The 26,789-nt window shown below is 37.4% G+C and overlaps 1 protein-coding gene across 2 annotated transcripts in view; it reads left to right on the top strand.

The window, feature by feature from the left end:
- CRIM1 (cysteine rich transmembrane BMP regulator 1) overlaps positions 1 to 24,371 on the top strand; it is a 176,742-nt gene extending 152,371 nt beyond the window's left edge. For both annotated transcript variants that reach the window (XM_066315930.1, XM_066315931.1), the window contains 9 exons: positions 180 to 336; positions 2,944 to 3,065; positions 7,089 to 7,298; positions 11,563 to 11,778; positions 13,496 to 13,717; positions 18,156 to 18,350; positions 19,341 to 19,463; positions 20,705 to 20,892; positions 21,304 to 24,371. In XM_066315930.1, coding sequence (XP_066172027.1) covers positions 180 to 336; positions 2,944 to 3,065; positions 7,089 to 7,298; positions 11,563 to 11,778; positions 13,496 to 13,717; positions 18,156 to 18,350; positions 19,341 to 19,463; positions 20,705 to 20,892; positions 21,304 to 21,480 — 1,610 coding nt within the window. In that variant the 3' untranslated portion in view covers positions 21,481 to 24,371. The remainder of the gene's footprint in view (positions 1 to 179; positions 337 to 2,943; positions 3,066 to 7,088; positions 7,299 to 11,562; positions 11,779 to 13,495; positions 13,718 to 18,155; positions 18,351 to 19,340; positions 19,464 to 20,704; positions 20,893 to 21,303) is intronic.
- Positions 24,372 to 26,789: the final 2,418 nt, after the last annotated feature.

The following is a 26,789-nucleotide window of genomic DNA, read 5'->3' as shown; positions in this document are numbered from 1 at the left end:
AGTTTGGGTTGTTACTGGAGAAATCTATCAAATATTTTAAAAATAGGACAGTCTGAAGGTAAGGTCTAGCAGTATTAAGAAAGTGAGAAAGTAAAAGGGAGCGGGAGGTTTAGTGTGCTGAGGATGTGTTTGATATAAACAGTTTTCATCTTGTGATAAGCTGCGTGTGTCCTTTGCAGGGGAGGAGCTGTGCACTGGCCTCATTTCGGGCTGTTCCTTGGATTGTTCCTTCGGCTTCCAGACCGACGCCCACAACTGTGAGATCTGTCAGTGCCGGCCGCGGCCCAAGAAGTGCAAACCCATTGTATGTGACAAGTACTGTCCCTTTGGATACTTGTACGTATTCTCATCCTGAAAGCACGCTTAATGCAATCCCTGTGTTCTGAAAATACGCAAAAATCCAGGCGTGTGTACTTGTATTTGCTTTGTGGCAAAGCGGGGGGAAGTGTAGGAAAAGAGAAATGGCATTAGGGATGTGGGAGTGCAGTATTCTTCAAAATGGATTTTGATCAACAGATTTAGAAACAGAAGCTCAAAACCAGCAGATTATAAAAGCAAAGCAGTGCTAAAATTTTTTTTGAAGAATTTGACAAACAAGATGAGAAAGCTACTTACAAGTAATATCTCCTACATGTAGCTTTTTGAGATTCTTTTGGCATGCTTTGATAACCTTTCATTTTATAGCCCATTAATTTTATTCAAATTATTATCTAATATTTCAAGTTTCTTTTAATCTTGATATGACAGCCGACTACTTTTAGTACGACATTTTTTGTAATTACAGAATCTGTGAAGAATTGTACTATATCTTATCTACGTTTTTCTGAATGTGTTCAAAATCTGTATTTGTGGTGGACTTCTTTTTCCATAAAAGCAAATATTCCTGATATTTATTCAACTGTGAAACAGTGATGAAAACTGAGTGGATCTTTTGTCACAGAAATTTCTTAGTAATTAGTTCTGGTGGCATCTATATATTTTACCAGTAAATTTTATTTTTTATGAGTTCCTTCCATGTTGCTACCTGCTATTCATAATAGTTAAATTTCTACCTCATGACAGCAGATCTTCTGATACCATTCAGATGTTTTGGGTTTTCTTTTTTAGATTTTCATGAAATTTACTACATTTGTAACTCCTAGTGTTTGATAGTAATGCTCCTTAAATTTTTGGTTCATTTTAGAGTTCTCTTTGGCCCTTGTTCATAAATGTTGCATGCTTTTTAATAGCCATCTTGACTGTGGTGTGTCCTCTTAGTGCAGTGAATAGTAAATGAGAGAAGAAAACAAGGGATTTTAAATTAAGGAGTTAATAAAATTAGCTTCAGGCATGTTGACTTCAGGAATGGCTGAGACTTACTGTCAGTTTCACAAGTGAGAGGACTTAGAACCAGAGGGAAGTTTTAGAAAAGGAATCCTGTAAAGAGCAGTAATTTTAGTCTGTATGTATCATGCATTTAATATATTGACCTACAGAGCATAATCACAATTCATGTACGTGATTTTTCTACTTGGATAACACACTCTTCTTCCTTCTTTTTTTTTTTTTTTACTCAGTTGTGTGTTAAACAGTTTAATTAGAAAATATATGTGAACTATATAGCAAAAGCACATTGAAAATGACAGCCCATTTTAATGGGCATAGTATAGTAGTAGTAAGATTAAGATATTTTTAAAACAAGTTGATTTCAAGCTGATGCCAGTGTTTTCAGGAGCCTTGTCTTTGGGGTGATTTTTCGCATATGTTTTCGTGCACCTGAAAAGAATATGATCTTTAAAACGTTTTAATCTATTTGGAAAATTGTTTTCAATTTAAATTCTGAGTTTACATGTAGAATGTCATTTTATTATGCACAATGGCTGGTATTTTTAAATTATGAACGTTGAATAAAATCTTCAGATAATTTTTCAGAAATTGGAAGTGAGTACTCTAATCTTGTCATTCTCTACAAAATATATGAATAATTATACTGAATGAAATTAATAACATTTAAAGATGTATTAATATGGAACTGTTTGTAGTATAAAGGACTAAAGTTGTGGCAAGAACTACTTTAGGATCATTTCACTTTGAGTTTTACCTTGGTGTGAAAATCATTTAGATTTGTGGTTGTATAGCATATTTGTTCCACTTACTGCTGCTGGGCCAAATTCTTTTTTAAATGCCATGTATTTGACTTCCATGTGTGTTGTGATCATCAAAAACATGGGGTGTAATGCAGGACAAATCTCTACTTTAATGTAAACATTTAGTCAAAAATCGGACACAAAAGAAGGAAATATTAAAAGAAAAGTATATTAGAGAGTGAACAGTTAAGGAGTAATCATCATATTTGTGATTTTTTTTAACTGTTAGAAGTTAATAATTGGAAATACTGAGTTTGTGTATCTTTAAAGAAACGAAAACCTCTTCATAATTGTCTGAAAAAATCTGCTTGATAAAGCTCACTGTTTAAAGGTCTACACAGTAATAGAAAGAAGTATTCCTTTTGATGGGATAGGAAGACAGAAAGTCTTTCATTCTGCACTCTACTGTATTGCAATTCGTTATTCTCAGCCTTTTAACTAAAAATTAAATGAAGTTCTCTTCAACTTGAAGCCAGGCTTTCTAGAGATTTACATAATTTATTTCTCCTCTATCCTCCTAGATCATGTTCTGTATCTTTTCTTTGTTTCATACATCTGTGCTGAAAGTTTGAATAGTATTATCTGCCTATGTGAAAAAAGACAAGGAAACATTCAGCATAGGATCCACTGAATGAAGGGAGCATATGCCAGGGATGGAGACTTGTACAGCCCATAAAACCACTGAATCTAAGGGCAACAATTAACAATAATTTTCTCTGCTCATTAGTCACTTCCTTAGGGGGGGATGCTCTTGCTTTAAAGATGTAGATATTTAAAGTGACTTGCTGACCTTTTACAAATTATTTTGGTCATCTAGGAAGAACAAGCATGGCTGTGAAATCTGTCGGTGTAAGAAGTGCCCCAACTTGCCTTGTGGTAAAATCTGTCCATTGGGCTTCCAGCAGAACAGTCACGGCTGTGTCATCTGCAAGTGCAGAGGTACGTGCCAGTGCATTACCACCTCTAACTACAACTTGTTTTCAAAGCAGGTGGAAACCAGCGTGAAAGAAAAGCAGCACTGCACAGAATATTTACAAATTGAAATATGGTAACTGGGAGAGAACCAGTTCGACATTGCTCAAAGGAATGTATTGTTTTGCTGATATTTGTTATTATCTATTCATCTTGGCTTCAACTGAAAGCTTCCGCTCTGCTTTCATCTCCCACTACAAAGTCACAAAAAGTTATCATTAATAAAAATTGGATCAGGCTTTTAATAAGCAACTACTACTAATAAGCTAGTTGAGGGCATTTTTTCAGTAGTCATGTTCATCTTGGCTTCCTCACCATTGCCTTTTCTTTACAAACAAGTGTTGGATTTGATAGATATCCAGTCTGTCACCTAAAATTGGAGTGCTGTTTGTGCTTGTTGAATGCTTTTCAGGCAATCTTAATGAACAATGAGTAGAGAGAACAGCTGCCCAGGAGAAAGGACTTGGTATTCATAAGCTAAAAATTCCACACATGCCACATCCCAAACCTGTAACCACCAAGTTCAAGGTGGATGTTGAGATCAGATGTTCATTTGTTGTCTGCCATATACACATGCTGCTTTTAGCATGTCTCTTCTTTACAATATTTTCAGGTTATGTTTTGTGTTAGTCTGGATATCAGACTTCCTTCATTGCCCATCTCCATGTGTTGTATTTGATAACTTCTTGGTTTTCCTCAGTGTCTTTCTGATCCTAACTGCTCTTTCATGCTTATTTTCTTTGACTCTTACTTGTGTGTTTTGATTTTTAGCTGTAGTCAAATAAGTTTGAAAACTTTCCCATTGCTTTATGTAATGACCCTATTCTTAACTTTTCACTGTTTCTTCTGCATTGTAAAAATATTATAAAATGTAAAAGGACAAGCTATGGGAACATAGCACTGCAAGAAAATGTATTAGTTCTTGAAGTCACTCTCCTGGAGTTGAAGGCAAACATGCAATCATATGAATCAAAAATATCCAACATTATCTTTTTTTCAATATAACACTGCAGATAGTTTAAGAAACTTTCAGATTTCTAGCAAAATGAAAGTTGCACTGTTATGAACATATTTTGCAGATGTGAGAAGCAGAGATTTCATTGACATAAGCTACAATATATATGACTTTTACTAGAAATTAAAATTTTAAATTTAAATAAGAGAGGATAACTGCTGAATGGTGTCCCATTGAGATAATTCTTATCACTCAGCTTGTCATTTGTCTCCATGTTCACAATCAGAAAACTTTGCCTGATTGTCATAGTGCTGTGACTAAATAGACAATGTTCCCTTAGATGTGCCATAATTGCCTCCCAGACTATAAACTTTGGTCACCAATTATGTGTATGCACACTTTTAAGTGTTTTCCCTAACAAGTATGTATTTTAAAACATGCACAATTATTTAGTGAAATTAACTTGATCTGTCTCTAAGTCGTATTTTTTGTTATCATGGTCATAAAGATACCAAGCCATGAGCATATCACTTCATTAGCAACTTTAGCATTAGCTGATCAGAACAATCACCAGTATGTTGGGGGGAAAATGTGAGCCCTTGTTAAAATTTTGACCCAGAATCCTTAAGTAAGAGGAAGAGTTGGGTAAATCCCCTGCCTGTGAATTAGCTCCACTTTCTAAATTGCTTCTGCCAGAAATAGCTTATGGTGGGATTAATAGGACCAAAGAAGTATAGCCTGGAGTAGTACTCTGAAAAACTGAGAGTCCACTTCTTTACCCTTGCATAAAATAGAGTGTATCTGGATAATCCTTGACAGACGTTTGTCTAAGATTTAATTTATTAAGAATCTCCACTTCCAAAAGACACCAAAAAAAAAAAAAACCAAAAGAAAACAGAAAGATAAAACCCCCAAACCTTTCTAAAATAGTGTTTTCCTATGTTTAGAAAAAAAATTTCGAAAAATTATCATCTGCCTTTATACACATTGAACTGGTTACTTCTTGTCCTGAGCTTAGCAGACATATGGAGCAGCTAAGCACCATTCCCTTTAGAATTCTTGCAATGTTTAAGGGGTTGCAGCTGGAGACTTAAAATTTTTTTTTGGTTGGGAAATAAGTTTCTAAGTCAAACAAACCCAGTTACTGTGATTTCTCATCTGTTCAAAAATTTCATACTCTACTTTAGCCACAGTAAAATCTTCAGACTAGTAGAAGTAGTTGTGCAGTATTTAAATTTACAGTGCTCCTGTACGTGTCTTATACTGAACTTGCCTTTTCTGCAGTAGTGTCACATTACACACTTCCTGTTGTTGTGAACTACTGTATCTCAGATCATTTCAGCCATACCTCTAGTTAGCTAGTTACTCCCATTTTGTATTTACACATTAGATTTTTTCAAATATTAGCTTTTGTACTAATTGTTTTCACTTTTCAATTTTTAATTACAATCTCAGTTTGTCTACTTAATTTTGAATACCTGCTTATGTTTTTTTAAATACTTTAAAATATTTCAGGTAAAAAGGCTGATTGCTTCAGACACCCTTTTCCCTTGCTAAATAAATGAACTCTTACTGTCTAGGAGTTCTGAGTGTCAGTAATCATTTTATCAGAGAGAGAACTTAATACTAATATATCTAAAATAATTAAAATCATAATTTAAATACTTTGACACTAAAGTATGAAAGTATGCTAACTGAATTTAAGTTTTTTTCATAGTATTTCTGTTCATAAAACAGGATGAAGTCTGTCCTAGGAAGTATTTTATCCTTATGCAGCATTTTTGCTTAGTTGACAAAATGGCATACTAATGTAACTTCTGCGTACTGGCTTTCTATTCTGATAATGTGCCTCAAACTAACTTTGTACCATCTGCTTGTGAGATCATCTTTGATAGATCTGCCACAGCTGAAGAAGTGCTGACCTACATATTAGTGTGCAAAAAAAAAACCAAACCAAACCAAAACAAGAAAAAAAAAAAAAATCCACAGCAACAAACAAGAAACACCCCAAGCAACGAAAAAACAAACAAGCAAAAAAGCTGAACACTTCCTAAAATCACATATAAACATTACTACTTCTCATACATGATCCTTTTTTAAAAGAAAATGAAGTTAGGAACTGAGTAAAAATAACCTTATAAACATGTCAGCAGAACGTGGTTGACATACCACTGAAAACAAGTCAGATCACTCACAAACTGATCCTGCATCCTTCATCATAATAGTGATGAGGATGAGGGAGTGTTTGGCTCTAAATTCAGTCTGCTGATTAACAAAGAATATACTGAGGCTGAATCCTGTAGCACTTAAATACCCCTTAAGATACAAATGAAACTCTGTGCTCCCTGGACCAACTGCTTGTGTGTTCTGACAGACTACAAGGAATGTTACAGTCTAAGCTACTGTATTCTTATCTCAGTAAAAACTGAAAGATGAGGGATGAAATTCCCACCATTCTCTTCCAAATATCTCATTTATCATAGTAATATAGACAAATAATTTCTCACAGGAAGTACTTTATGTAATGTTTCCAGTATCTACCATTACCCTGTTAGCACCTGATTGCAATTTTTTTATCATTCGTAAGACCATCTATAGCTCATTTAAATATTTTTATATTCTACTTGTTATCAGATACATTATAGACACATGTAATGTGCTATGGTATTTAAATATTTCATTTTAAATATGCTTCATGCTTTCTGCTATTTCTCTCCATTTAATTTTTTTTTTTTTTAATATTATTTAGACACTACTGCATTTCTGGTTGATTAAAGAAGTGTAGGTTCAACCGAAGGAAGTGATTATCTTTTCCAAGGAAATATGTTCTACGGCATCCTGCTGTCCCCTTCAGTATACCTTTTAACTGTTTCCTGTCTGTTTTTACTTTATTTTTAAGTGTAAAGGCCAGAACTATTATTTATTTGGTCTTATATGTGCTTGAAAAATAAATGCAACCCAGACACGAAGTTGGTGTTTCTTCCTAAACAACAGATGCTTATCAGGACACCTCATTTTCTTTTGATATTTTGCAGAGGCAACAGCTTCTCTTATGCCTCCTGTTAAAACAGGCTCTTGCCTGTCCATGGATGGGCGCCGGCACGAGAACGAGGAGAGCTGGCACGATGGCTGCAGGGAATGTTACTGTCACAACGGACGGGAAATGTGTGCCTTGATCACCTGCCCCGTTCCCAACTGTGGCAACCCCACCATACATCCTGGACAGTGCTGTCCATCATGTCCAGGTAACACATTATTTCTTCTACATGCTTTGTGATGGAGTTTCATTTCACTTCTCTTCTGTTTCTTAATGCATGAAAATAATTTCATGCATACTTCAGGCAGAGATGGAGGTTTCTGTGCCCTAATGCCATTAAGTTCTCAGCTGTGGAAAATGGGAACTTACATATTTAAAGCATATGCAAGATGTGGGTCCTAACATGTTAATCTTTGACACATTGAAATCTTTAAACTAATAAAAGTAAATAAAAGTTTCTAGTCTGTTACCTATAATAGCAAGTATTATAATAAGCCATTACATTTTCATTTTCAGTTTTAAAATGGAGTTTTATTAAAACGTATCTCTTGATGTATGTTTTACAACTCTCAAAGATGTACACAAACAGATTTCTTATGTAAGTGAACATTATGACTCTGTTCTGAGGGAAGGCTCATCAGTAGATTATTTCAATACTTTCAGTGGGAAGGCCAAGTACAGTTCATGTTGCATTCCAATACAATTTTAATAAGTGTTAATATGAAAAACATCTATAAAAAAGTATGGGTAGAACATAAGATTAATGCCCTCTGCTTTCAGAATTATTCCTCCAGTATTTTATGTGCTAAGTAGGTTAATTTGTAATACAGTAATATTGTCTATGACTTTATTGGAACTCCTATTAGGAGTAAGAACAATGAGGCTCATGAAGCTTCTATAAATAGAAGAACAGTAAGACAGTACTTACTGGGTAAGCAGGGTGTAAGCAATTATGAACTTTTTCAAGTTCGTTGTAAAGAACAGGAAATCCTAGGGGCAAAATAAGCAGATCCTCTTTCTGAAAATGACAGAGAAGAGTGCATCCTCCCTTTGACCTAAGATAACCGTTCCCTTTAGATTGCTTAGACAAATGGTGATCAATCCAGTTCACACTGTGTGTTAACTGGAAAAATTCAGTAAGTCCCCAGAAAGATGAAAGATTCCAAAGGGTCTTTCTCTCTTTCAGCCTTTTCACACTGATTTGTGTAGTATTATAGGGGATGATAAACTTCATATGGAGGGAGGCAGGTTAATATACCAGTCTTGCCTTATATAAACAAACAAGAGTCAAAATTTAAAATGGATGGTGGTTGTTTGAATTCCAGCAATTCTCTTGTTAGGTCCCCAAGAGTCATCCTTGACTTCATTCTACTGTCAGCATACTCATATGTCTTGATTTACTGAACATATACAGAACACCTCAGAGCATTCAAATAAGAGTAATGATAATTTTGGGTCTTTCAGCTTACCAGCAGCTAGTTACTTTGTGTATGGCAAGTGAGTTTGGGTAAATTCATTCACAAGCCTTATGTTCAGTTTGTGGAAGAAAGGTCAGTATGAAGTTAGCAGAACCTATTATCTCACACTGGACATTTCTTCTGGATGAGTTCAGTATTTGATTCTGAGCACCAGCAATGTTGGTCTCTATTAAAAGAGCAGTTGCTTAGCCAGTAGTGTCCATTCCTTCAAGAGAGAGGGTCTGCATAGATTTCTCTGTCTGACATTAATCCTGTTTTCACGACACTGGTCACCTAGCTTCTGTGTAAGGAAAATCATACTTGGTGTAAACTCTTACAACACCAGGGCAGACACAATGTTTTCAAGATGGCATATATACATGTAGGTATTACTATGGCAAAACTAGTCTCAGGGTGGAGGCTGTTTTTTCCACACTGAAGTCTTGTATTCGTTAGAAATGTAATTCCGATTTTATTTAGCAACATATTGATTACCCACTGATGATGTTAAATATGCATCATGGCTTTAAGTAGATCAGAATGCAGTTTGGAATTGTGAGACTGTGAGCATGTCACTCAAATGTATATTCCATAAGGATATTGAAGTAATTAGCAGTCCTAATGTACTGGGTTTGGAATTGCACTCTAAACCTATCAACAGGGAAGTGGCAGCCCTCAGAGATCATTTTGCAAACTGAAAAAAGTGTGGTTATATTCAATTCCATATTTAGTTAGTTTACAGCAGAGCTGAAATATACCTTGAATATTAAAACGTCCCTTATAATTGTGTTTCTGTATATTAGGAGATTTATGTGGATCATCACAATGCTTGTGAAAATCTTAAGGTTTCCTGTAAGATCTAAAAGCCATTAATTGCTAGTGTTTCACAGAACCATGCCATGTGGAAAGTATTTGTTTGACCAATTGTTTCTTGAGGTTATGCAGTTGCACATTTGTGGCACTTCAGTTGCAGTGATACATCATTATCAATGCTGCTAAGGGAGCAGTAGGAAACATACACAGCAGTGCTATCTGGTTGAGGTTTTTAATCAGGGACAGTAATGAGATGTAGCAAAACAGGCCTGGGACTTTGCAGAAAACTAAATGCAAAGGACATGACTCAGAAAATTTCCAGAAAAATTTAGTATTGCCTTTGCCATGGTGAGTTAAGACACCACTGTATAACATGTTCCAGCTGAAATAAAAATCTAAACAGTGACAAGGCAGCAGACTAGCAATCTCATTTCAGGTAAATGCTGCCTGAATCATGTATGTGGTTCATAAATGTAAACAATTAGAAAAGCATAGCATAAGCAAATTGGTGAAAGATAAAATAATTCCCTGAATGAAAAGCACAGGTACTTTGTGAATAGAGTAGAGCCAGGGTCAGCTTCCTTGAGTCCTACCGATCATTCTCCAGAAATGAAAACAAACCACTGAGTGGTGTTTCTCCTACGTGGCAGTGTCACAGAGCAAAGGGCACAAACGCAGTTCACCAGACAGGAACAGCAGGGCTAGAAACATGGAGAAAAGCCACAAGCATTTTGCGAACCTTGGCCTCTCTAACTGACTAGAGGAGCTGCTGTACACTTAATTTTTCTCTCCTTAACCAAGGATATTTGGGTTAGGATGACGTTCACTTTAGGCATCATTGTAATGAAGTAGGAGAGAGGCACCTTCGGAAAGTTTAGAGATGTAGCACAATTAGCAAGAAGTCACTTTTTTCTTCTCCTTCATTCATAGCATAGGAAATCTGAGGATGTTCAGTTCTTAACAGAGGCACCTAACTTAGCTTTCTAATGTCACATAGGTTGAATTCAGGCTAAAGGACATCACTTATAAGCCTGAAGCTTCACTTTAGAGCCTTTAGCTTTCCAACATGACTTCTGCAGCTGAAAAAAAAAAAAAGTTGTGTGAGGCATCTTGGTATCTATGCATAATGCCTGGAAAAAGCTGGTGGACTCACTCCAGGTCCAAAACAACCAGCATGGCAGCAGGCAGCTATTATTGCCCCTACCGAGGGATAGGCTTCAAAGAATTTTAAGCAAGCTGAGGATGGTGGCATGACCTTTTATTGGTGTTAAGTGCTTTAGCACTCAAGGTACTAGATAGGTTTCTTTTTTTTTTCTTTTAAAGCACCAAGAGGTGACTAGTTCTCCCATTATTTTTTTTTTAATGCCCCAGAGGCTGGAGGATACTCATGCTTAACAAGGGAACGTTTCAGTTCCTTCCTTAACATGAAAGAGGTTGAATGTGTTCTCTAGAGTGCCAGGGTGAATCTATTACCCAGGGCTGCAGAGGTGATGTAATTAATTGTTTGAAAAGAAAGCAAGGTTAATTTTGTGAGATTACTAAAAGGATGTGGCTACACACTGTGGCATTTCATTGGATACAGTTGGTTTGGGGTTTTTTTCAAATATGGTAGATATTTCTTTTTTTATGGAACAGTGATGAAGCACTTCAACCGATATTACGTGTTTATACATTTTTAGGGGGCTGGGAGGGGGGATTCTGTGTTTTGCTTTTTATTTTCTGGTGGGTTGGGGTTTTGAGGGGGAGTTGTTTGTTTTTTGTTGTTTTTTTTTTTTTTTTTTTTTAATGTAGCATCTAATGATACAGATAATATATACATATATCTACTGGGAAACTTAACCTTTACCTGAACTTCCTAAATCCCAGAGGAGAATCTTACTTATCCATCCATTCAGGAACTGTATCTGAAGTTAATATTTAGCAGTTAAGAAACTAGCTGATCATTAGAATTTTTCAGAAAATTACTATTGTCTCTTGGAATTCCTAAATCACAAGTTAGTTCTTTTTCTGAAATGCCAAAAATTCTTGAAGTTATCTCAGATTTATATTAACTAGTCTTTATTCAGACTAATTCTCAATTTGTTTCTTGTTTATGTATTTCCCATTTTTCATGAGATGCAGGTGCCATAAAGTCTAAAGAGCTTCATTAAGAATCATTTTTATATGTTGATTTTGCCTGTCTTACAATTCTGTTTTTCCCAGATGAAATAATAGTGCAAAAGCCAGATCTCACCAGTCCATCAATCTGTCATGCTCCTGGTGGGGAATACTTTGTAGAAGGAGAGACGTGGAACATTGATTCTTGCACACAATGCACGTGCCACAGTGGCCGCGTCCTGTGTGAGACTGAAGTCTGTCCACCTCTTCTTTGTCAGAACCCCACCCGCACACAGGACTCCTGCTGTCCACAGTGCCCAGGTATGTGCTGACATCCAGCTTTCATCAGAGCCCTTCCTTGATCTAAGGATGTCTGATATTTCAGTATGAGAGTGCTTCAGTGTGTGCTCAGGTGGTTGTTGTGGTGCCTTTGTTCTTCAGCGGTTTGGAGTGACAGCCTGCAGTCCTCTAATTCAAATGCAAAATTTGACTGTGCAAGTGAGGTCTTATGTGTAAAGGGGAGTTGTGGCCCTGAACTCAGAACATTTTGAAGGCAATCTAATAATGTAGGGATTGTGTAAGAACCAGAATCCTTGGAAGGTTTTTGAAACATGTACTCATTTATGGAGACATGCAGGATTAGAGAAACTTTGAAAGCAGTCAGAGTGTTAGGTAGATACAGGCTTGTTTCTTTTTCTTTCTACACACCCTGGTTTCTATGAACCTTTTTTATTACTATCTTGTCTGTTTGGGATTTGGTCTCAAAAATACTTCTGTTTGCTTTTACCTTCACATGGTATCATTCTGTTGTTCTGAGAGTGATTTGAAGGCAGCTGAGTAATATCAAAGCATTCCAGACTGGCAGGTGTGCCAGGCTCCTCCTAGACTGCCTCACAGTGTCAAGAAGATAACAGGATTTGCTTTTCCCCCCAAGGAAAGATATTCAATTATAAATGAACATAAATTCCTATTTTACATAGCAAATGGGGGAGTTTATTGCAGTGGAAATTTAGTACAAACCTGTGAATTGCATGTAAACTCACTAAGAAAATACACTTTTATTAAAACCAAAATTAAAAAAATTACTTCAGGAAAAAACAGAAGTTAGGTTTTGACATTAGGTTTTGCTACAAGGTATTTGTTTGGGTTTGGGTGTGGGGCTTTTTTCCTGATAAAATATTTTCAGTAAACGAAGTACTCCGTTCTCCTGAATTACATTTTTTTCATTATTAATAATGAACATTTGCTTACTTCAAAATACTGTTTCAGGGGAGCTGATCTTTCCTTACTGGCTGTAATAAGCTTAATGCAGTTAGACTGAGAACCTGATCCCAGTGCTCTTATGAATCCCTTCTTTTCTTCTCTTTTTCTTAATCCTGTTTTTTGACCTGTAATGTCTGTTAAGCTACAGCTTCATTGCAGGAATATGTCTCCCCCATGGACAAGCATGAGAATAAAGCAAACCATTGGCATCAGGCTGAAGCATGATCAAGTTCCATTTGTTTCTCAACAGCTTATAATTAGCTCATCTATAGCCACTAGTGAAGGTGACAGCAGCATAATAGCTTTTCACTTTGCATCATTCAAAGACTTGGGCTAACATGGTAGAAGATGGGATTCAGGTTTTAGATCTCGTTTTTGAGATGAATTCCTATACACCATACAATTTAGAGCATTCAGAGTCACTTTCTGAGGGGCTGTTTCTTATGGTGATGGTTTTTCACTTTGCTTTCCTTTTTCTAAAGTTTTGTTGTTGATGTTGTTTTCTTTTTTATTGCTTTATTTTCTTTTTTTTTTTTCCTTTATTGAGTAAATGCATCAAAGGTTTAAACAAGTCTTTTGCTAGAGCATACCATGAGGTCTTCATCCCATATAAGGACTAAAGGCTCTGTCCTTCTGGTTGTTCTGAAGTAGTGAGCCAATGTGTAACAATTGCATTGTGTTCTTCAAGAGTGAACCCTCTGTTAAGGACCTATGAGAGAAGTTGCCCACTCTAAGTTAAATAACCTAATCTATAATCTAATGTTTGTATTTACAGATGAGACTCTTCAGCCCTCTCCATCAAGCAATGAGAGCATGCCCAGTTACTGCAAAAACGATGATGGAGATATTTTCCTGACAGCTGAGTCCTGGAAGCCCAATGTCTGCACTAGCTGCATTTGCATGGATGGTGTGATTAGATGCTACTCTGAGTCTTGCCCACCGGTATCCTGTGAGAGACCTGTTTTGAGAAAGGGACAGTGTTGTCCTTATTGTATTGGTGAGCAAATAAAAATAGTTGTTAACTTGCTGTTCTCTTCCTGGGAATAAGACAGAAGTTTTATTTCCAAACTGAGGTGCTTTCCCTGTTTGGTGAGATGCAGTCTATGCCACTAGTCAAACAGGAGGGTGAAGTCTGCATAGGGAGCTTTGAGGATCATGATTTGCGGGTTTTAGGTAGAAGCACATAGAGATATACATCTAATTTGCCTACAAACTCCGGAGGCCATCCTCCTGGAATCTTGGTAAGACACCTTATTGGATGAAGACATTACAAAAAAAAATACTTTATTTAGAGGAAGATCTGCTGGGTAACACATATTTTATGTCAAGATTTATGTGATAATGTGAGGAAAACATTGATTATGACTGCAGAAGATGAGGTGAAGCATTCTGAAATTTCACAGAATAGAGAACTTTTAATAAGGCATCTAAATTATAATACAGGAAAAAATGAAGTTTCATTAATGATAATATGTTTGAGATAAAAATAGGAAAAGAAAAATTTAAATACTGAAAATGCATAAAGAATTAGGGCCATGCACTGGTGTTGAGTTTGGAACTGAAGTAAATGGTGATTGCTGTAGACAGCAAAAATTGCCAGACCTTTTTAAAGTAGCATAATTGGAGATTACTAATCACTTTTCTGCTGTGTGTTGAATAGGAGTATTTATGTACAGATGACTTATTTTGTGAGTTCAGAGTAAGTACAAAAGCTGTAGGATGGAAGCTGCTGATAGAGAAAAATTGTATAATATACTTAATGAATTTAAGTCCCTGTAGCATTGCTGGAAAGCATTCAAAGCTTACTTAGCTTCATGTGCAAAAGTAGTAGGGAGAGATACAGTAGAAAAGAACAGGAAGAAGGAGTATAAGAAAACTGATGGGCTTTAAATATTTAATTGAACATGTGAGTCAACTTCCCCATCTATAAACAAAACAGTCCTTCGTCAGAAAGATTGTGGAGTATGTTCAGACATTAATACAACTCTTGAAATCTTTATATCACTGGAGACTGAATAGCTTTAATAACAAGTGATAAAGTTTTAGATGATGCACAAGGAATTGGATGGAAGAATGCTTGGAAAAGTTACAAAGTATCCAAGCTTCAGTTGCCTTTGGAAACCTCTGAAGTTTTCTCATGGATGAGGGACATTTTGAGGCATCCATTTCCTGGGATGAGGACATTTTGAGGCAAAAGTACAATGTTAATCCTATTACTATATCTTCTCATGGTTTGCATACAAAATGGGGAGAATTTAAAGGTTTTCTGACAGGTGTCTTGCTGGAGGCTTTCCTTCCAGTGAGTTTGAACCGTAAAATGATTTTAAGCCAGAAAACATTTTAACATTAAAAAAAAAATAGAGTGTTTGAAAAGTTGGGCAATCAAACCAGTAGTCAGAACATAAGCCTTAATACTGCACTAAGGAGAATCCTTGGATGCGGAGGGGATGCACATGGGGAACTTGTGCAATGAGCTACAAAAATGAAACCTTTAAGACCTTGTTTCCTACATCTTGCACGTCAGGTTTGCAAATATATACACACAGCATGTAGATATAGCTTTAAATAATTTACTTTGAATCCTATATAGTTGTATAATACTGCAAATACTTAATTGTGTGAGCTATGAAAGCTTAATGGGTTTTTTTAGGAGCAACTGATCAGCAAAGCAAAATACAGAAGCCAGATTTTAATTAAGATTCAGATATAAAGATTTTCAGTGATGCTACATTTTATTAATCCATGTTGTCCTATATAGTCAGAATTTTTTGTGGCTTAAATAACTGAAATTCGTGGAAACTTAATTTTTTTATGGTTTCCATGAATTATATATACTCTTGCATGGAAGAGGATTCAGGTCATGCACTTAATTTTCATCTTTCTGGTTCTTACTCCTAATTTTTGAGAACTGTGAAGCACATCTATGTGTAGATTCTTTCTAATTATTTTCATGTAATATTTGATAAAATGTTTAGAATCGTAGAATTACATAGGTTGGAAAGGACCTCTAAGATCAATTAGTCCAGCTGTTAACCCTGCATTGCCAAGTCCACCACTAGATCATGTCCCCAAATGCTATGTCTACATATCTTAAACACCCCTAGGGATGGTGATTCAGTCACTTCTTTGGCCATAGGCAAACTCTGTGGAAACAGGCATTTTCATTTTTTGGAATTTGAAAAATTAGGCAGTATTTTAGCACTGCATTATTTTATTCTGCTTCTTTCTGGATCCAGTTTGTATAGACTCAAATTCAATTTTGCAGTGTTGTATGCTTTGTTGTTTGAATCTTCAAATTCATCCTGTGTTCAACATTCGTCTTTCTCATACAAAGAAAGATTAATTTGGAAAGATAACCTTCTAGTTTGGAGAGGATAAAGAGATATCTATTTGATTAGAGACAAGATCAGTCTTCCACAGAAAACAGAGAAATGGCTGTTTACCAGTCCTTTACTAGATGAGACTGATTTTCTGGTGCAGCTAAGAAGAAATTTGAGGGAAGTGGGTAGAGCTAGACACTGAACTATATTTTTGTATGTGGGTTTCTTACGGCAAGTCTATTTTGTTTCCACTGTCCTTGAGCACGTGTTTTTGTTGTGGCCTTCATCTTCATGCTTGTTTATACTTTCATAGAAATGGAAACCAGAACAGGAGACAGTCTCAGGATAGTAGTCAAAAATTTCCTCTTGAGGTTCAAACGTACAGCACTGTAATTGTGATTTTACCTTTGTCCATTCTTCTAAAAAGTATTTGCTGAATTAAATTGTGATGTGTTCTTCACAAATTTGGAGAAGTCTGAGCAAGTTAAAGGGCTTTCCCAGACAAACCAGCTGCTGAATTGAAGGTGTCCTAAGCAAGGCAGCATTTTGGGAGCAAACCTGAATGGGCTGAGCTTTAGGTCTGCATAGGTAATGAGCAGCCGAGGTGTGCTCAGGCTGTGTGCCTCACCATGTCCCCAGACGCACCTTCCTAACACGGAGTTAGTACTGCTGGCTCTATATGCCCAAATGCACATCATCTAGGGAAGAACCTAATGCCCTTCCTGCAGCTTGCAGCCACCTTTTCCTCCCACTCTTCTTTTCCCATGCCCACGCCACATTCACTTACAAAATCTACTTTGAGAGATTGAGTATGATTGGGACCCAGCCATACTAAAAGCCATGAAAGCCATGAGATACCAAGGACCTCAGGAACCACTGGTACTTTTTAGATAATTCCATTAATGTTTTCCCAGTAGTAGTTCTTGCTGGTCTTCTTTTGTATTTGAATTCACTCTCTCAGATCTGTTGGACTGGTCGGCTGACTGCTAACCTTGTTATTCCAGATTATGTCACTCTATTGTGTTGTCACTAATTAAAACCTCCACTCATGGCCAAAATATATAATAAGACTGACATAGGGTAAATATGTCTAACTGGCATACTTAAAGATTTAATCTGTGTGAATGCTAAACCAGTATTTATCTGAAAGTTTAAGTTCATGATTTCATTCAGTTGTCTCATTCATGTCTTTAATGTGCAAGCTCATGTCATCAGCAGGTTTCATAAAAATTTTTGCCTATAAGAAACTAAGGTAGGAGGAAGCTAAGATGAAAATGAGGCACTATTTGGCTTTTGGAGTTTCTGTTGTGTGGTTTTTTTGCTAACCTTAAAGTGCTCCAGCACCAAAAAACAATCCTAGGTTAAGCAATTCATTACTGCCTTCTCAGTGAAATAGGTTTACTGCAGACCACCTAAAAGGGTTGCACAGGATGCAACATTAAAAAGTGGTGTATTGAATGCTAGGCAGAAAGATCATATCAATTTCCAATTTATATAATATTAACCATGAAAAAATGTACTGAGTTTAGTTATTGCTCTTTTCCTGGGGTATTCCATTGATGCAGTTGCAGGGAAATATCAGATCCCCTTCATATCTGTTTTATCATTGCAGTCTAAGCACTTCTAGTTATTTAACCTGAGAGTTGCTGCAATCCTTGGCATCCTGCCTAATCTGCTTTGTTAAGTATTCTAGACAGAGTTTGTCATTCTTGAGATTTGATAGTTAGAAATTCAGGGGTTATTTTAGCTTAATAGGATTCACTAGGAAACAAGGAGGAAGATGAGTAGTTGGTAGCCTCAAACAGTCAAAGAGAAGGAAATTTTCTTAATTTTCACAGCACTTTTGATAGCATCTTTTCATGTCCCAATCATTCATCCTCTAGCCTCTTGCATTAAGAAAATGAGGAAAAGCAGCCCAGGCTAATTATGTACTTCATAAAGAAGCAGAATTTTTTTTTTTTCCCCAAAGATTTTCTGGAAGATGAAGAGAGGATCTTTTAATTACAGCTGGGATTTCTTTGTGGCAATTGTTTCGCTTTTGTGTCAAGGAAAGAAATCAGATTGGTGTGTAATTGGCTGTTACTGCATGATCACAGCAGTGTTTTCCTTCCACAGAAGATACAGTTCCCAAGAAAGTGGTCTGCCACTTCAGTGGAGAAACGTACGCTGATGAGGAGCGCTGGGACATTGACAGCTGCACACACTGCTACTGCCTGCAGGGTCAGACTCTCTGCTCCACTGTCAGCTGCCCACCTCTGCCTTGTGCTGAACCCATCAATGTGGAGGGGAGCTGCTGTCCCATGTGTCCAGGTAACGTGATGTGACAGCCCAGTTTATTGTGATGCTGGTTTCCTAGGGCCGATAATAAGGTTTTTTAATTGGGTTTTGAATGTCAGTCCATGTTTGAACAGCATCACAAAGGCAACAGACTTTTAGATTTCGGGAAAATTTATATTCTTAACAGATAGGCACATTGTGCAAAAACATAGTTTGAATTTCACTTATTCTGAGAACTGTGAACTGAAAAATTGTTTTCAATTTTTTGTCCTTTCACAAGGCTATGGAAATATGTTAATGAAGTGGGAAAATTAATATCCTTACATCTCTGCAGATTGTGTCACAGTGATGAACACTGCTGTCTTTTCTAAGACTCTTGGTTACTTTTCAAATATCACATTGCTTTATCAACTTGGCTTAAAAACAATGTGACATTTTCTTACCTATCGGCACATGGGCCATGAGAATTGTGAGTGGTTTTTAATGTGAGTCCTGATACACTTCTGCAGAAGTTTGCTCACCTTATTCAGTCAGCTGGTAATGACTTCTGACAGGACAACTGGGGAGATTCAGCAGTAACCTTTTTTGCAATTCCTCTCCTTTGAGAATTACAAAAGAAAAGCAAGGCAAAGAAACCAGTAAGGACTCTTTACATATCAGCTGGGAAGGTATAACCTTCCCTTAAATTTTTTTCTTGGGGGGGGAAGTTTTGTTGAGTATCATAAAGGAGCAAGCCCGTAGAAAAACATGTATTCTGAGATGGTATTTTCAAAAGCAAGTTTGTCCACACCAGTCCTTTGTCTCATTCACTTTATGATGATGATAATGGCAACAGGCATCTATCTCATACACAATTTGGAATAAGTTTTCAAACAAAATCCAAGGCTAATGATGAGAATTCTGAAACAAAAGAATTTAAAGGACAAAGCACTGCAAATGGGCAAGTGTATTTCCTGAATTAAGAGCAGTGCTGAGAAGTTAAGTAGCCTGTAACTTGTGAAACATATTTTTCTCATTTCACAGAGATGTATGTACCTGAACCCACTAATATCCCCATTGAGAAGACAAACCATCGAGGTGATGTTGAACTAGAAGTACCAAACTGGCCAACGCCGAGTGAAAATGATATAATCCACATTCACAGAGGTCAGATCTGATATAAACCGGAATAATTTAGGGCTGTGTTTATTCCCCATGTTTTAATGCATCTGCTTTTTCTACTCAGCTAGCAGTTGTTAGCTTGATATATCTGAGAATATTCTTCAGTGCATAATTCTTACATCCATTTTGCTTTGAGTAAAGATGAATCAGTCAATTAAATTATGTTTATACATTTTGGTCTCATTATCACTCCATGTTCTGTGTAGAAAAAACATCTGTACTGGTGTGATGGTGTTCTGTAAAATTTAGAATACAACAAAATGATGAATCAGAAGTGATTCTTCAGTGTCTTTTCTGATTCAAAAACTAGAAAGCAGGCCATTGGAGTTGTAGACCTTTGATGTCAAATTTGACCCATTTGACATTCTTAGGAATAGATAAATAAAGATGGAAAACATGTACCACAGCCCAACATATAGCCATGATGTCAGACCTTGGACAAAAAAAACACCTTAGGTATAGTGACACACAGCCAATAAGGTTGTCTAAGGATGTAAATGAATCTTCTGTTTAAAACTGCACTGTAATATTCTCCCAGCATAGAGGAAACACTCTATGCCAGTTTTTGTTAACCTTTCCTAATTGAATGACAACCTAAACTATGTATTTTTTTTTAATCTGAAGATGCCTTTTTTTAATCTGAGGATGATCTCATAGCATTCTATTGTTTGAAGAAAGACTGCATGAAATATAACTTAGAACAAATTTCTAAGCTTACCCTTTTATAACTACAGCATTTTAATTTCTCAGGCATTAGTAGCTGACTTGCAACTGTCCTGCCTGGGGATTATAAACACACACTACAAACTGCGAGGGAATTTTGTACGTCATTGAAAGTTACCATTCTTTGCAATTACACACAAAACTTGCAACAGTCCAGTAAACTGCCAGCAGTCTGTTTTCACAGGCTGTGTGCTGCAGGTATTGTAATACGCTCTCAACAGATGAGAGAGTGAACACATCGTACTTGTCCTTCCAGTTTTTAAAAGTAAAAGAAAAGAAAAAATTACTTTCATCCTAAGATTTCCAAGTTCTTCTCAGCCTGGAAACATGGTCTGATTTTATTTTTTTTCTAATTTATGTAAATAAGGTGGCTTTGCAGGAGAGAAGGTCCAAATTCATATGAGTGACAAGATGTACTTTATAAAGAGACTTTTGTAATCACATTCTTCCTTAGGGTCACGGCTGGTTTATAATACTAACAAATGCTCCCATTTGCCTTGCAGACATGAACCATCTCCAGGGAGAATACCGGGGCGGCAGCGGGCCCCACCCCAGCGAAGACACCTCCGTCAGCTCTGTTGCCTTGGTGACAATCCCGATCACGATAGCGCTGTTACTGATCATCGTGCTCCTGCTGATCAACCAGAAGAAGCAGTGGATTCCAGTGTCCTGCTACAAAGCCCCAACAAAGGTGTCGTGTCTGTTTCTGGGCTTTCCCCTTTTTACGAAACCAGGAACAAAACATGGTGGAAAATGTTAAGCAATAAAGAGGCTGTTAACTGGGGAAAAAGCTGCTGCACATCTGAGGCAACCAGGTTAAGCCTTTGTGTGGTGCTGAATTAACAGAGAACAGTTAAGCCAGCCCAGCTGGGATAGGAGAATACCAGAGCTCCATTCATAATATGAAAAATGGTGACTCTAAAGAGAGTGTTGGTCTGTTACTATGTCTGACATAAGCCAACTTTAACCCAAGTCCAAACCCTTTCATTGCCTGTTTGATTTTGTTCTGTGCTTATGGACTTGAACCAAACGGACTTTTAAAATTATGTGCGGAATACAAAAATTGTATGATTTACTTAATGTTTTCTTTCTGTTTTAACAGCCTTCTTGCCTAAACAATCAACTGGTATATGTGGACTGCAAGAAAGGTACCATGGTCCAGGTGGACAGTTCTCAGAGGATGCTAAGAATTGCAGACCCAGATTCAAGATACAGTGGATTTTACAGCATGCAGAAACAGAACAACCTACAGGCAGATAATTTCTATCAAACAGTTTGAAGAATTGCACCCTTACCAAGGATTTAAGAAAGAGAGAGAGAGAGAGAAAGAGAGACAGTCTGCTATTAAAATAAAACTAGAATTGTGCAGTTGCTTAGTGGATTTTATTGGATTTGTGACTACATGTACAGTTCTAAGACCTTTCTGGGATGAGCTCTGACTCCTGCAATGTGCCAGAAAAAGCATTCCCACTTTTCCTTGAGATAACTGACCAAGTGTTTTCTTAGAACCAAAGTTTTAAAACTTGTTAAGATGTATTTGCTTGTAACATAGCTATAGAGGTTTTCTGGGAGGGGGAATCAGGGGCTAGGGGTAGGCAATGAAGTGAAAGGAAACTTCAGAGAAGAAAAGCTGGTTGTACTTGGCTGGAGATAAAAATATACTGCCGAGCAGGAGGATAGTGGTTTTCCTTGTTGCTCTGAAATTGCATCTGTTGCAGCAAAAGCCTAACCCCAGGTGAAAAAAAATATGAAAAGGTCTGATTATTTTTTCCAGCTGTTGCTACAGTAATATACTCCTAGAACAGAATTTGTCACATCACAGGTGTGGTGTAGCTGCAAATATTTTTCTATATGATGAGAAGCTGCAGTAGTTAATGAAATAGCAAGGAAAAGATTATAGCAGAAAATAAAGGGTGGGTTTATTATGGATGTATAAAATTATACCTTGTGCTGCTTTTTGTTTTTATTTTGTTTTTATTTTTGTTTTCTTCAAAGCTGATTGGCTAGATTAGCCAGACTTCAGCAGAGTTAGCAAATGACTGAGGCCTAAGTAATTCCTGATATGAGCACTGGATCTTTTGACAACAGTATTGAAGGGAGGAAGGAAGGAAGGATGGAAGGAAAAGTCAAGAACACCATGCAGTTCCAGGGGCTTTTGTTTGTTTGTTTTGTCTGTTGTGGTTTTGTTTTGTTATTTTATATCAATCTCTGGTTGTTCATACAGGAGAAGGAAAAAATATTTTTGTTGGACAAAGCTCTTGCGTACAAGAGAGTAAAAAAGAGACTGTTTTAAGGTTGTTGTTTTTTTCCTGTTGATGTTCTTATTTACTGGTATGCAGATTTAGAAACTACTTCCATGCTAGGAAGCTGCTTAATTTTAATTGTATATTACTCAAGCACCTTTTTTGAAGCTCAGAAAAAAAAGGAGATCATGCTTCTTTAAACTTTAGCATTATAGGAATATTTATGTAAATATAATTATGCTGAAAAAACAACAAAAAGTATTTGTATGTTTGTGTATATATATGTATATACAAATGCATGTAGGTATACGTATGTATATATACGTACGTGCATGTGTATATACACTATACATATATATACTGTATATATAAAATGCTATGTATACAGTATATATTTTTTCTATTTTTTTTTTTCTTGTTGAATGTATTTTTATCTGAGAGAGATTTTACCCAGAGCAGAAACAGATAACAGGCATTCCATATCAATGCTTAATTGCTTGTGAGTTTAGGAAAGACAAGAAAAGAGCATCTCATTCTACCTACAGTTTGATTTGATTTGATCTGATTTGATTTGATTTGATGGTGTTTGTGTGTGTGTGTGTGTGTGCGTGTGTGCACTCTTGTGTTGGCGTGTGTTCAGTTCGTGCACGATTATAGCAGTAAGCGTTGCTCTTGCTACTTGCTACATTTCAGGGTGTTTCTTATTTTTCTTTTCCTGCTTAGCCTTAAAAAGGCTTTTTAATGAATGCATTGGCTAGAGACACTGATGACAATATACATGCAGCACTAATCAACTCCATAAAATAACACAATCAGCTCCTGGATTTTGGTTGGTTTTGTTTTTCTTTTTTTGGTTTGTTTTTGGTTGTTGGTTTTTTTGTTGGGTTTTTTTTTTTTTTTTTTTTGGTTTTTGATTGGGGTTTTTTGGGTTTTTTTGTTGGGTTGGTTGTTTTTGGTTGTTTTTGTTTTTGTTTTTTGCAAACAATTGTTTGAAACAACTACTGGAATATTGTCCGCATTAAGCTGGAAGTTTGTTGTAGCTTGCCTCATTTATAACTCTGACTGTATAATACAATGTTAACTTTCCAAACAGGTCTTGGCACTTTTATACTAATTACCCATTTGTGCATTGCCTTTTTTCTTTTACAAATGCTTGTCATAAGAGACACAGATACCCAGTATGCTTAATGTGAAAAGAAAATGTATTTTTTGTAAAGGAACTCTCAAGTATTGTTGTAAATACTTGGTCAGAGATTGCTGAACTTTAAAACTGAAAAAAAAAACTAATTTATTATTATAATGACCTAATTTATTAATCTGAAGATTAACAATTTTTTTTTGTTTTAGAATATCAAAAAGGTGTTCTAGCTGTTTGCATCAAAGAAAAAAAATAGGTGTATCATTAAGGGTCAACATTTTTTCTGCTTATATAACTTCAGTTTCCAACCACCAATAAGAAAAAATGTAGTCTCCCCAGTGTTTTGTACTCAATCTGATAATGAAACAGAGATGTTTCTGTCCAGTAACTACAGAGATTTTGTCAAGACAAAACATCCATTCCTTGCATAAGAGTAAGCAGTCTTTATCCAGAAATTGTAAATGCTTGCTTTTGTTTTACAATCAAGGCCATATTCTGAAAATATTAGCAGGATATAGGACATGGTGTAAAATGTTTTTATTATTATTATTTTATTATTATTATTTTAAAGATATGATTTATCCTATGTGCTGTATCCATTACACTCTTTTACTTTGGTTCCTGTTGTGCTCTTGTAAGAGAAATGCAGATATAATTTTCTGAAAAATAGATGCATATGTGGCACTCGGAGTGCACTGCGGTTCAGCAGATTGCTTGTTTACTTTTTTAACTGTAAGGCGGTTTCTTGTAATTTGGCTCTTGGCAGCACAATAAAAAATTTTAAACCTATGAATGCGTGTCTTCTTAAATGTTTGTGTTTATTACTTCTGGACACTGGTCTTTGAGACATTAATTTATACTTTAATATTGTGGTGAGTAGGAACTCGTATTATTGTCACGCTGACCTGAGATCAGAACAGGTCAGAAATCAGTGTGGGTAAAGAAGAGTTCGCAGGTGCAGAAAGTTCTGCATATTACACTAAAAAATTTTCACATTAGAGAGCTTTATGAAATTGCAGGTAAGTCCAACATACAGTAAAGAGGAATCCAAATGCAAAGTCAGGCCTTTGCCCTGCCATAGAGTTTATGTGGTCTAGTCTTACCTGACAGAAAACCATGATTAACCATACAAGATTCTAATACAGAAAGTGTATGGAATCAGAATTTGCACTTCATGGACTTCCTGGGCCATAGATCAACTGCTTATCTATTAGGCTATAATGGGGTTGGTTTTGTTTTGGTTTTTTTTCCTAGTAATTTTTAAGTTAATTACCTTGATGTCCAAGTTCTGGTATCTAAGATCCTGAGGCAAGGTGGTTTTCAGCTTTACTACTTGCTCTGTAAAAAACTGCCTCCTTTCTTTGAACCTACTCTCCTAATGGCTTCATTTAATATTCCTGACACTACATTCAAAGCAGCAGTAGATCAGTATTTATTGTAGCGCCCATTAATTTACAGACCTCTATCTTATTTCTGTATTTTCTTAAGAATTTTGAGATACGATTGTTCAGGAGTAGTTCCATGCCTTATGGCAAACCTTGCCATTCCTTGTACTTCCATGTACATCCTTTAAGGTGAAGGGTTAGGGGACTGAAAATGTCCAAGTTGTTCACATGTGGCACTCTCTGGATCTAGCATGGCATTTAACGTTTGGATTGCTACTGACGGCTGAGTCAGCGTTCTTGCAGAGCTAGCTGCTGTAATACAAAATGCCCAGTAGTTACTGCAAAGCCCAGAATTGACTTTAACTAGGATTGATCTGAATTTATGAGCAACCCTTTACATTTCCATATGGTGATTTTTTTTCTCCCTTGCTAGTTACCAGTTCCAGCATTATTGCTCCTTCCCAAGACTAAGCCTGTGGAGGACTTCTAGAAGAGCATCTTAAAACTCTGCAAGCATTTTGGGTTTTCATCAAAATGAAACAGAAAACATAATTGTACCAATGTATAAAGCAATGATGCATCCACATTTTAACACTTGTAAGTAGTCCTGGCCTTCTCTGCCTTACTACGTCTGAAAGGATCATATTTGGAATGCCTATTTACACTAGGGTTTGTCAGCTTGTCATAATCCTGAGTAGGACAGGATGCAAATCCTTTCAATGACCTCAGTGGCACTCAGATGCTTAACTAGGAATGAATTTTCCACTTGCACTGTTGCCGAACATGAAGTAGGAAGTATAGAAAGAAAATTAAAGGAGACTCAAACTGCATCAGTAAGTTAAGCAGAGAAAATTCCCAGTATGTACTTTAGGATATCAAAAGATCGTGGCTGCTCAAAAAAATACAAGATCGAAAAGGCCCATCCTAAGCTATTGCGCATAAGCGCACAATACAAAGCTAGCAAAGAATGGGCACGGGGACCACAGTGCTGCTAAGAAAAAGTGTCTCCAAAGCTTAGACTCTTGCGTACAGGTGACGGAATGGAGGCATCAATGACAGTAATAAAAACAAGTTGCAACAAAACTACTGCAAATACTCCCACCACGGCAGAGGCGCTGGAATTGGGTGATTTTTAAAGGTCCCTTCCAACCCAAACCATTCTAGGCCTCCCTCCAGCCCGATGAGCCGCCCCTACTGGGTGCGGAGCTGTGAGTCAGTACCGCTGGGCGGCTCTGCGATCTCTGCCCCGGCCTGGCCCGGCTCTGCCATCGCTGCCCCGGCTCAGCCCGGCTGTGCCATCGCTGCCCCGGCTGTGCCATCGCTGCCCCAACTCAGCCCGGCTCTGCCATCGCTGCCCCGGCTCTGCCATCGCTGCCCCAACTCAGCCCGGCCCGGCTGTGCGATCTCTGCCTCGGCTCAGCCCGGCCCGGCTGTGCCATCGCTGCCTCGGCCCGGCCCGGCCCGGCTGTGCGATCTCTGCCCCGGCTCAGCTCGGCCCGGCTGTGCCATCGCTGCCCCAGCTCAGCCCGGCTCTGCCATCGCTGCCCCGGCTCAGCTCAGCTCAGCTCAGCCCGGCTGTGCCATCGCTGCCCCGGCTCAGCTCGGCCCGGCTGTGCCATCGCTGCCCCAGCTCAGCCCGGCTCTGCCATCGCTGCCCCGGCTCAGCTCGGCCCGGCTGTGCCATCGCTGCCCCGGCTCAGCTCAGCTCAGCTCAGCCCGGCTGTGCCATCGCTGCCCCAGCTCAGCTCAGCCCGGCTGTGCCATCACTGCCCCGGCTCAGCTCAGCTCAGCCCGGCCCGGCTGTGCCATCGCTGCCCCAGCT

Source organism: Sylvia atricapilla, chromosome 3, assembly GCF_009819655.1.
Source record: "Sylvia atricapilla isolate bSylAtr1 chromosome 3, bSylAtr1.pri, whole genome shotgun sequence".
NCBI lineage: Eukaryota > Metazoa > Chordata > Aves > Passeriformes > Sylviidae > Sylvia > Sylvia atricapilla.
This window is presented reverse-complemented; position numbering and strand designations above follow the sequence as displayed.